Source organism: Scophthalmus maximus, chromosome 12, assembly GCF_022379125.1.
Source record: "Scophthalmus maximus strain ysfricsl-2021 chromosome 12, ASM2237912v1, whole genome shotgun sequence".
Taxonomy (NCBI): domain Eukaryota; kingdom Metazoa; phylum Chordata; class Actinopteri; order Pleuronectiformes; family Scophthalmidae; genus Scophthalmus; species Scophthalmus maximus.
In genome coordinates this window covers 24433448-24445161 of record NC_061526.1, presented here as the reverse complement: position 1 = coordinate 24445161, position 11714 = coordinate 24433448, and the positions used below count along the sequence as shown (strand labels likewise).

Genomic DNA, 11714 nt, shown 5'->3' with positions numbered 1-11714 from the left:
CGGACTGTCGCAAAGTGGCTCCGGAGTCGAACCTGAGAGAAGGTGGAGGGTGATGAAGATGACGAAGATGATGATGATGAGGAGGAGAGTGTGAGGCGGACGCGCGCACGAGCACGCGCTCAGCATCGCACTGCGCGGTTACATAAGGCGACGCAGAGGAAACATGACACTTCTCTGCGGTCGATGATGAGCAGCAGCGTCTTCCGGGTTCAGGCTAATTTAACGAGGCTTTTGATAAATGTCACGTGATGACGGATGACTCGCACACACACACACACACACACACACACACTGTAGGACTGACTGTGTTGTACAGTCTGTCTGCATTGCGTCGAACCCCCCTCCTCCTCCTCCTCCTCCTCTTCCTCCTCCTCCTCCTCCTCTTCACTCCCCCCCCCTCTCTCTCTCTCCTAACCCCTCCCTCCCTCCCTCCTTCACTCACTCACTTCTTTTTTCTCACTCTACATGAAATCCTGCAATATGCTTCTAATTTACCGACACGTCTCCTCTCTCTCTCCATTACGCGCCCGTAGCGCGGGACATTAAACCGGTTTCCCTCCTTTAAATCCTCCGCGTTTTTCTTTCTTATTTTCTCTCCCCCTCTTTTTTTTAAAAATACCGCAGGAGGAAGAAGAAGAAGAAAAACAGCGGCGAGCCTCGTTGTGCTGATGCTGCAGTGTCCCGTGCTGCTCCCGGTTCTCCCTCCCTCCATCACACCGGGACACTGATCCTCCTCCTCCTCCTCTTCTCCTCGTTTCTCCTCTTTCTGCACCTCCTTGATGTGATGATGATGATTATAATAAACAACTGTCCGTCGGGGTGTTTGGAGCTGAGCCGCGGTTCTCCGCCGTCTGAAGCCTCCTCTTCCTCCTCTTCCTCCTCCTCCTCCTCCTCCTCCTGCGGGCTGCTCAGGTCGGCGCTGAAAACCAACACCAAGAGGATACGGATGTTGACCAAGACAAACATAGTCTATTAATATTTCAGAGATACTGTAAAGCGATATATTAGTATTACAGCCCGGTGGCCGGTGGGGAAGGTGCGCACGCCGAGGACGGACTGTCCGACCTCCTGCTCTCCAGCTCCGCTGCAGGTACGTTTCTCATTCGTACATGTTCATCATCTGTTCACAGATTTGAACGTGTTTGTTCGTGTGCATGTGTGGAACCTCGATGTGACCGGAGCTGTAGTCGGATGTGTGAGTGGCAGCTGCGGGTCCTGGTGTGCGCGCAGCAGGAGCGCAGCGGGACTGCAAACTTGACTGCTGATGTATGCGGTAAAAAAAAAAAAAATACAGCGATGCAGCAGAGGCCACTCGACTGTACTGCGTGTTTTTTTCCTCCTTGCTGCTCGTTCTGACAAACAGGAAGCTGCTCTCCAGCAGAGGAGACGGACTGTGGTCGAGAACATGTTCATTGGTTGATTTCCTCTGTTCCAGGTGATGAAGCTCTGAAGACGATGGTGATGATGATGATGATGATGGAGATGGAGGCTCTGCACAGCTCCAGGTCTCACTAGGAGCTTCCGTCCCCCCCCGACCCTGCTCCACTCCCTTCCTCTTCCTCACACCACTTCCTCTTCCGGTCCTCCACCCCCCCACCAGGAAGGATGACTGTGGTGTCCACAGACAACATGGACGAGACCTCCACCCTGCCCGGTCACCCGCAGGACCCCTACCCGCCCGACGACGACCAGGACGACCACGACTGCTGCGAGCGGGTGGTCATCAACATCTCGGGGCTGCGCTTCGAGACCCAGCTCAAGACCCTCGCCCAGTTCCCGGAGACGCTCCTCGGCAACCCCAAGAAGAGGATGCGCTACTTCGACCCCCTGCGAAACGAGTACTTCTTTGACCGGAATCGTCCGAGCTTCGACGCCATCTTGTATTACTACCAATCCGGCGGCAGGTTGAGAAGACCGGTCAACGTGCCTCTGGATATGTTCTCGGAGGAGATTAAATTCTATGAACTCGGCGCGGAGGCTATGGAGAAGTTTCGTGAGGACGAAGGCTTCATTCGGGAGGAGGAGCGACCATTGCCGGAGAAGGAGTTCCAGCGGCAGATCTGGCTCCTCTTCGAGCATCCCGAGAGCTCCGGTCCGGCCCGAGGGATCGCCATCGTCTCCGTGATGGTGATTCTTATTTCAATAGTCATATTTTGTTTGGAGACACTACCAGAGTTGAAGGAGGATTCCAGCTACCGGATGCGGATCGTGGGGAACACGACCGTGTACTACAAACCAAACGTCCTCACGGACCCGTTCTTCGTGGTGGAGACTCTGTGCATCATCTGGTTTTCCTTTGAGTTGATAGTTCGGTTTTTCGCCTGCCCCAGCAAGGCGGCGTTCTTCAAAAACATGATGAACTCTATCGACATTGTGGCTATAATCCCGTACTTCATCACACTGGGCACAGAGCTGGCCGACGACCCAGACAGCAAGGAGGGCAAGGGTGGAGGGGAGCAGGCCACGTCTCTGGCTATTCTCAGGGTCATCCGTCTGGTGAGAGTGTTCAGGATCTTCAAGTTGTCCCGACATTCGAAGGGGCTCCAGATTCTGGGGCAAACTCTGAAGGCGAGCATGCGGGAGCTGGGCCTCCTCATCTTCTTCCTCTTCATCGGCGTCATCCTCTTCTCCAGCGCCGTCTACTTTGCGGAGGCCGAGGAGAAGGAGTCGTTCTTCACCAGCATCCCCGACGCCTTCTGGTGGGCCGTGGTGTCTATGACGACCGTCGGTTACGGGGACATGTACCCCGTGACCATCGGAGGGAAGATCGTGGGCTCGCTGTGCGCCATCGCCGGCGTGCTCACCATCGCGCTGCCGGTGCCGGTCATCGTGTCCAACTTCAACTACTTCTACCACCGGGAGACGGAGGGCGAGGAGCAGGCCCAGCTGCTCAACGTCAGCAACCAGAACCTGGCGTCGGACACCAACTCGAGTCGCCGGAGCTCGTCGGGCGTCAGCAAGTCGGAGTACATGGAGATAGACGAGGACATGAACAACAGCATCGATAACTTCAGGGAAGCGAACCTCAGAACTGCCAACTGCACGGCGCCGAGCCAGAACTGTGTGAACAAGACGAAACTGCTCACCGACGTGTGAGGCGGCGGCGGCGGCGGCGTCCGACGCGCCGGTGTAAATATTGTAGAAATATCTGGATGCTTTATCTCCATTGGTGCATTTTATTCTCTTCTTTTGCATAGATACATTCACACATATGTGAATACTCACATAGTTTAAACGGCACACGTTGTAAACTTGTAAGAGGAAAGGCCGAGTTCTTTCATCAGAAAACAACAAGAACAAACTATCTAGAGGTTTGTTCGGCAATAGGACAAAGACCGGCAGGTGTCAGAGGAGATTTTTGATAAAATATTCCATTAAGTTAGTTTCTTGTTCCCTTGAATTCCTGAACTTAATCCACATAACTGAAGGGAAAACACACATTTTGCACATCGAGGTCAGTTGGTCAGTGTCAGCGAGTGATCGTCCTCTAACGTCTTCAACGTCTCCGGATCATCTTTGTCCTTTCTTCAGAAGGAAAAACAGAAACCCTGATGTCAGTGACGTCACGTGACCCTCACAACAGGGACAACAGGGTGGACACGCACTTCCGTCCAGGTTAGGGTGATGAAAACACAAGCTGGTGTTCATCCTTCACGTCTGCTGTAAAAAAGAAAAAGAAAAAGCCACTTCAAAGTCTCAACTTCCATTTCCTCCGGAGCTCTTAGTGGAAACAGAGAGAGACGTGACGTGAATCCTGTAGCTCTGGTGACCTGGACGGAGGCGATCCAGACGAGATGAGGAAGGTTTGTATGTACAGAGTCCTTCGCTTGTGACCACAAGCTTTCACAAAGAGTCACTACGACAGAATCCAGAACAGGTCGAGGGTTCCAACGACTAGAGCGACCAAGGAAAACGAGTGCGATGAGGAATAATTTGCCATTTTTTAGAGCACAGATTACGATATTATTCAAACAAAAGCATCTCCTCCACACGACCCGGCTTCGGACCACAAGACTCAACTTTCAGGGTCAAAAAAAGACAAAAGGACGAGACGACGAAGCCCGACTGAGGTTGAAGAACATGTTTCGAGGACTCGCGTTGCGCTGGATTAACAGTCGGCGGCTTTTTGGGGGAAAACTTAAACGGCGGATGTTGAAGTTTTTCCAGGCACCTTATGAGAAGAGAACAGGACGTGTGTCGAGCCTCGCGGAGGATTATCTCACTGCAGGTCGGCGGGAGGTTTCCCTGTCTGATGCCATGCAACACTCCTTTATATAGAAGCATGTGGAGACTCTCTTCTCTTATATCGGCATGCGACACCATGTTACCTCATTTCTTATTTCTTACGCTTTGTTTTTCCTTCTTCGACCTTCATCTTCTCCTCGCGGAATCTTTTTTCTCTCATTTGTTTTTCACCAAAAGTGCACTGGCTATTCATTATGGTTTTAAGTTCTTTCAAGGCATTTACGTGTTGAATGTTAACGCACTAGGGGAACACTTCTTTTCGGAAGATCACGGCATGTCAAAACACTGAAGCGCTGTGGCCTCATTAGCTATGGTAGAGCTTACGTATACTCAATGCATGATAGTCAGTATTTAATTGCTTGCAGTTGTGGAGGACCAAGACGATGATCCTCCTCATTATGTCAAGCTCACAGGATCTGGTGCATGACGGAGCTAACGGCCGGACGAGACACAACAAAACTAAAACACAAGAAGAGACATATCAGGGATCTCTTTCAAAAAAAAAAGGACATTTCAGAAATTACACCCTCCTTTTTTAATGAATTCAAAGCTTCGATCTTTGACGATGAAGTGCACGGGATCATTACATGTGATTTTTAATTTAAAGAGTTTCAAGGAAGCGAAGCAGCGGCGTTCAACACATGTTCATAGATCACAAATTAGTTTCTAGTGCCTTCAACTCCGTCTCATTACCGAATTGAGTAAAGTGCCTCCGGTGACAACAGATGACAAAGACATTTTACCACGTGCAGCTTCACTTCTCCTGCCATGAACATGCACTTCTCCCTGCACACGTGGAAAAGAAGAGGGTTATTATATATGTACACACACGCATGAAAATATTCCTTAATCCCGAACCAGATTTATTGGGCCTGAACAAACTTTCCTGGACGATGACACGCGGCTGCAGCGCACGTTGAGCAAGACGATGAACTGAAATGTGGATGTTTGTATGGAAGTCAAAGTTGTTTGGTCTTTTCGTGTGCCGGTAGTTGGACATCCTTAGAATTCCAGTACTTTTCATAATTGTGGCCATTGTGACGATCGCCCTTGTGGAGATGTTGTAAACGCAGATCACGTCAAACACAGGGATTCTCAGAAAGCTTCTGAAAAATCAACTTCAACGCTAAAAAGTCTAATAGCCGGATTAGCTATTGTAGCTAACTCCATAGGGATTGACAGATGGCTCGTCTGTGAACGAAGCTGTTTGCTTAGCTGACTTTCCAAATGTCTATTCTCTGAATCCCAGCTAATTCAACTACTGTAGCTGAACACATTCTGTCTGTTGACCAATGAAACCAGCTGTTGTGTTAGCCAACAAACAAAGTCCCTGTGTAAAGTCACCGACATCAAACACAAGCAGACACATACATTAGCCCTGGATTAGCTGCAGACAGCTAGCTAAGGTAGCTTTTAGCTTAGCCAACTTGCAGTTGGCCATCTGCAGTTAAATGCAGAATCTGGCTTTAACAAAAGCAAAAGTCTTACAAAGGTTTTGAGTGTTTGGTCCAACGGCCTCCGAGTTTTCTTTTCTTTGGTTTCAGGGAAGTGAAACGTGTCTTTGGTTCGGACAGATGGTTCAGAAAAGATTCAAAAGCTCATTCATGGTGATCCATGAAAGTTAAGCTGTTTGTCCTGGTGCCTGGTTTTGACCATGTTGTGTTTCAGGAATATCTACAGTATCTGTAGGGCGCGTTGTTGTCTGTTGTATCAGGAATACGTCATCTACTGTCAATCTTCTATTATTTCCACACGTGTCTGAGACTAAATATTCAACATTTTTCTTATTGTCAACAAATTTGACGTGCAGAAGCAAACCAGCACTGTGGCAGTTTGTCCTGAAGCTCTTACTTCCTGATTCCCTCTGAGCTCATTGGCTCCTGCTGAGATTTAATGGAGGAAACTGGGGACTATTGTCCGTTTGGGATTGATCCACATGTCTTTGCTGTCCGATGAAGAGTGTGGGGTTGTGTTGAGGTGATGAAGGAACATTCGAGCTCTGTGGTTCAGCGGATCACATACAAACTGTATAGAAGGAGATGAATTGGAAGTTGATGACGAGAAGAGAAGTGTCGGTTGAAGAAGCCTCCGTGTTTCCGACCTACTGAGCACACGACCTTGACGTCCTCGGTATCTGCGGTTCTGTTCTGCAGCGCAACAACTCCTTTTCTTTTAAAGGACTCAGATCTGCAGCACTTTCTCCTCTTCGCTCTCTTATCAGCCGCCGCGGCCGGAGGCGTCTGTGAACTGAGCCGAGCGTCGTCCTCCGGCTGCACCGAACACTGCCGCTCTCTGACGACTGGGACCAAAACCCCTCTGCTGACAATTAGATCTGCTCCTGTAAAAATGAATCTCGACACGCGTCGTTTTGTTTCTGTAAAAAACTGACCATAACATGAGCCTGTCTGTAGCTGGTCCACCTCACGTTTCCCCTCCGACCTTCTGCATCTTCTTCAACGTTGTCTATGTGCGATTGAGGCCGACGTTGTCCAGCATCTTAGGAAGATGATAAAGGGTCTTTTTGTCCGTCCGAGTGCTCGGATGTGGAGAGTTGTGAGGTACAGTCAGTGTTTCCTCTGCAGAGCCGCGTTCATCTGAACGTTACCACCAGCATTAGTCATTCTGCATGCAGGCAAAATGGCTGCTGCTGCTGCTGCTGCAGTGTTGTTCGGTACAGAGGAGACAGCACATGTCCGTGAGAGGGAACTGCTGTTAGAAAGACGACGTGAAGCATCCGAGAGGATCACGTCAGTGATGACTGAGTCTGACACAAGCCAAAGGAATCTGGATGTCATTAGCTCATCGTCTTAAATATATCTCTTTTTTAAATCAAAAACTGCTGCAAGAGATGAACTGGCTCCAAAGTGTTTATCGTTAACGATACATATTTACATATCGCCCACTTTCATCTAAGTCCCGTCAGAGTTTACCTCACAACTGCGAGGAAACAACATCTGTGGGATTTGCAGAAAGTCTTATTCTTGTTCTTTTTAGCCATAAGTGTGTTACCGGTGTGTTCCACCAGAGGGCACCACAGAACTCGGAGCGTGTAGAACTACAGCAATTACATAATGTTATTAAAAAAACATGCCGTCGCTGGAAGAGGTTAGTTTATGGTTACGTCTCCTGATCACGGTCCAAAAAGCAACAACTGCCCCGTCGTATCTGACACGTGAAGCCCTGAAATGAACGGCGCCGTGGCAACGGCCAGAATCTGCCCCTACACTGCCTCCTACTGTTCATGTGGGTATTGCATCTTGCTGACATGTAGCCTTAATATCTGAGTACGACATAAACAACCGACAGAACAAAAACGACAGCATGTTTTAGTGTTTGCTGGTGTTGTTCAGCTGTGTGTCGTCATCCTGTGAGTTTCAGGCCCATTTTACAAACTGATGTTGAACGAAAAAGAAAATCCCTTTAATCAACGTTTCAGTTTGGTGGAAGAATTAAAGAGGAATCCTATGAAAGGTGCTTGGTGTTAACGTACAGTCGTTCCACAGGAGAAAGGAAAAAAAATTAGAAATCTCACAACTTTTTAAAGGATAAAATCACCTGAAAATAGAAGTTTTATATATTTTCTCGACATTTATTGGAAATTAGTGATTGAAAAACAAACATCAGGGTCGTTGGTGATCTGTTTGCTCACGTCGACCACTGAAGGGACCAAATCATGTTTTCTAGTTGTTTCTTATCATCAGAGCAGCTCATCACACGGATGATACACAAAACATAAAGTTACATTTTGTAGATTGAAGGTCATGTGTCCTTGAACATTTTTACAGATTGTCTTTTCTTTTCTTTTTTAATCTTCGGACATGTTGGTTTGATATGCAGTTAAGAGGGAAAATCACTGCTCCTGTCAAATTAAAGTCCAGGTTTTATATTGACATTAAATATGATTATTTAACAAGCTTCTAACTGCCAAGTCTAAAACGATCAATACATCGATTTACAGACGATCATGTGATTTATCTCCAACGAGCTGCATATCGACCATTTCTGTTTCATTTCTGTTTTGTTATCAGGGCATTTGGAAAAATGTTAATGCGTTTAATGTTACATTTAAACTATTGCTACTTAAAGCTGCATTGATTGATTTTTGTCACTAGGGGGAGCAGGTCCACGCTGATATCACAACATTGGACATTATTAATCTCCATATAAAGTTGTTATGGTGAAAGCAAAACTGAGGAACTAGGGTAAATATATGTTTTTGAATGTTTATCACCGACAGCGTCCGACAGCCATTTCATCAATTGTTGACAAAAAATATTAGTGCAGCTTTAAACATGAAATTGACATTTGAAAGATTTGATTTATTCAGATTACTAACGTTTGACTTGTTCAACTCTTGAGCAAATTCTCAATTATAAGAAATGAATCAACAGTAAAGTCACATATTGAGTGAATAAAAACCCAAATTAGATCATTTTTTTGTAAATGTAATAATCTTGTTCTGTCAGACGAAGCAGTTTCAAGGCATCAGATTCGACTCCCGGCCTTTATTATTGTCAACTTAATAATTATAAATAACTTTTTTGTAAAGAATGTGTTACTATAATTTTTAAATAATTAATCCATTTCAAATATTTATTTAATTGACAAGCGTAATTATACGTTTGATTACAAAATCATAGTTATAATAATAAAACTATTTTTAGAGCACTTTGAAAAAATGCAGTTGCAAATTCATTCAAAATAAAATCTAAATAATTATGACATTGTTTATTGTGATGTTTTGAAACTGCTTCATTTTTTATGAATTTCAAAGAAATTTAAAATTTACAAAAGATGCCTTGAGCTTAAGGCCGAGAAACTCTGCATCATGTTTCACGATGAAGATGAAGATGATGATGATGATGATGCACAGAGGAGTTTCAAGTATGAAAATAGATTTGAAGAGAAATTCCACCGTGTGTCTACTTCTGTCGACGCTGGAGACAAAGTGCATGATCACAACATTAAAACAAATTAATGCTGCTCAGATATTTTTGCTCACACAGACGTTTATCATCGTCATCATCAGATCAATAATTAATCCATCGTGTCTCTTCGGAACATCGTTCTTTTAAAACAGTCTATTTTTAGCAGGTTTGGTTATTTTGGGGACTCGGCTCAGTTTGTCACGTTGCTGTGGTTCGTCTGTTCCCTCTCGAACCCAAAGTCTCGTCCCGACCGCGACGACTAAAAAGTCCCGGTGCCGTAAACAAGAAGAGTGAATATACGTCAAATAAATCTAAATAGAAAACTACATGTGCTTCTCCACTGGGATGCTGAGTTTCCTCCCTGCACCCTGGAGTCGCTCACTTTGCAGTATGTCCGCTGTTTTTATTTTTATTTTCTTTTTTTTCTTAAGGATTCTTGCTGCAGAAACACAGCGTCTGTCATTTGTTGGTGAGGCATCATCGTCTGTAACCTATGCAAGGTTAGTCGACAATGTATGTCCATTCTGACGTCATCATATTACAACAGTTTCAATAAATTTTGAAAGATACGACTCTTCCGTTTGTTTGATGCTCGAGTCTCAGGGTGCTAACACCTGACGCTAGGATACATCTCGTACCTGCGCCAAGGCTAACGCCCTCTCTCAACACGTTATAGGAATAGAACAAAAAAATCCTGGACCTGCTTGTTTGTACAGATATGCTCCAAAATGTAATGAATTTCAGTTGAGGAGTATTTGAGCGACCCTGCTGACAGACAATCAAACGCCAATAAAGACTTAAACTCCTCGGAGGAGGTAACAACAACAAAGAGATCGAGGAAGAAGAAGAAGAAGAAAAGAAGATGGCCGCCACCTGTGTTATGGGTAACTGCAGGTCAGTGATCTCCCAGATGTGCATGTGTGGGCTTGTTTTCACCAAACTGGACTAGTTCCTCCTCACGGCTTCAGCCCACGTGAACGTCGTCGTCCCCGCAGGTTAGAGACGACGGTGATGTTTCACACGAGTTCTTCTTTCTTCTTTCTTCTAATAATCTGATGCAGGCAGGATAGAGGACGACACGAGAGCAACACAAAGTCAAAAGTCCCGGAGCAAACAAACGCTGGAGTCACAACAGCAGCACGTGTAAATGTGACCTTACTAAAATAGTCCGGCATGCGAGGCAGCTCAGTGTCAGCACACAGCGACCCGGACCGACGACGCTAACACCGACATTATCACACCGAGCAGTCGACCTGCTGCTACGGGCTGGTCAAAGGAAAAGTCACTGTTTAAATGTGGACATTTACATTTCTAATAATAATAAGACAGAGAAAGGAGTCAATTGAAATGAAAGGACGAGGGGAAATGGTAAGAAACAAGATGAAGGAGACAAGGAATCAACGAGCAGGAAAGGAAACAAAGGAGAGGACAGACAGTATTTGAGCTTGAGGACACAACGTGGGATTCATAAGAATCCAGCTTCAACACCGGTGACCTCAATGCTGGAGTGTGTATTCATGCGCGCGTGTGTGTGTGTACACACAGTTCATGCAGTTCATTGATTGATCACAGATCAGGAGCAATGAAGTGATGATGAAGATTCTAAAATCTAATGTGTAATATTGTTATTCAGTCGAATTGTGGAGCTTTGATTTTAATACAAACAGCTAAAAACCTTAAACTTTGACCTTTGTTCCTTGACTGACAGTGAAAGAAACCCCTCAAATATTTAGAAACATTGGTTTTATCATTACATGTATTCATCAGAAATTGAATAGGTCTATACAGGTCAGGGTGTCTGACTCCTTCCACAGGCTCCTCCCCCTGGAAGTGAAGGCAGAAACCATTGTCGTGTCTTATGCTGCGTATCAGCGTATAATACCTGGGAGCTCGGAGCTCCGAAGTCGGGGGGGGTGAGCTTCCTCCGATCATTTGGACTCGGGGGGGGGGCGTCCCCGCAGCAAGTTACGACTCGGGAGGTCGGTAGTTCAGAGTTCTGAGGTATAATGGAACGATAACGCTGAGTTCTGAGGTATAATGGAACGCAGCATTAATCATGTGTTCATCTAGTGAAACAGTCACATTATAGCTTGTAAGACAACAAAGCTTCAGTCTCGATGGAAGATTTAGAAATCTGACAGCACACATTTGAATTTGATGTTTTTTTTATTGAAGTTGAATCTGAATGCCTGATGGCTGCATTTACAAATGCTGGGGGAAACCGGAGCGCCCGGAGTAAAACCTCACCACGTCAGTCGAATAATAATAATAATAATAATATTCATAATAACAATGATGATAATAACAAGAGAGAGAGAGGGGGAGAGACGGGGAGAGCCAGAGAGAGAGAGAGAGAGAGTCATGCTCAGTGCATGATGGGAGTTCCTCCAGCAGCAGAACTAAGAGACGGTTCAGGACCTGAGCAGCTCCAACGATGAGCTTTGTCAAAGAGGAAAGTTTTTCCCGTCTAACGTCCACCACCTTCCTTCATGAGAAGCAGTTGCAGAAGCCTTTTCTGACGGAGGAGAAGAATCGGCAGAT

The 11714-nt window shown here is 45.9% G+C and overlaps 1 protein-coding gene across 2 annotated transcripts; it reads left to right on the top strand.

Annotated features, from left to right (window-relative positions):
* The first annotated feature begins 433 nt into the window (after positions 1 to 433).
* On the top strand, positions 434 to 9742 carry kcna1b (potassium voltage-gated channel, shaker-related subfamily, member 1b). Of its 2 annotated transcripts, XR_004786575.2 has the most exons (3): positions 434 to 1090; positions 1436 to 6729; positions 6780 to 9742. XR_004786575.2 is itself a non-coding variant. In XM_035619257.2 (2 exons), exon 2 carries the CDS (start codon positions 1606 to 1608, stop codon positions 3094 to 3096), a length of 1491 nt encoding a protein of 496 aa, XP_035475150.1. In that variant the 5' UTR covers positions 434 to 1090; positions 1436 to 1605; the 3' UTR covers positions 3097 to 9742. The 2 variants fall into 2 exon arrangements, 1 of the variants encoding a protein (XP_035475150.1); XM_035619257.2 differs by having other exon boundaries at positions 1436 to 9742.
* The last annotated feature ends 1972 nt before the right edge of the window (positions 9743 to 11714 follow it).

What these genes read in the sequence shown, in the direction of transcription:
- kcna1b (XM_035619257.2), top strand. Translation starts at nt 1,606, where the DNA reads ATGACTGTGGTGTCCACAGACAACATGGACGAGACCTCCACCCTGCCC.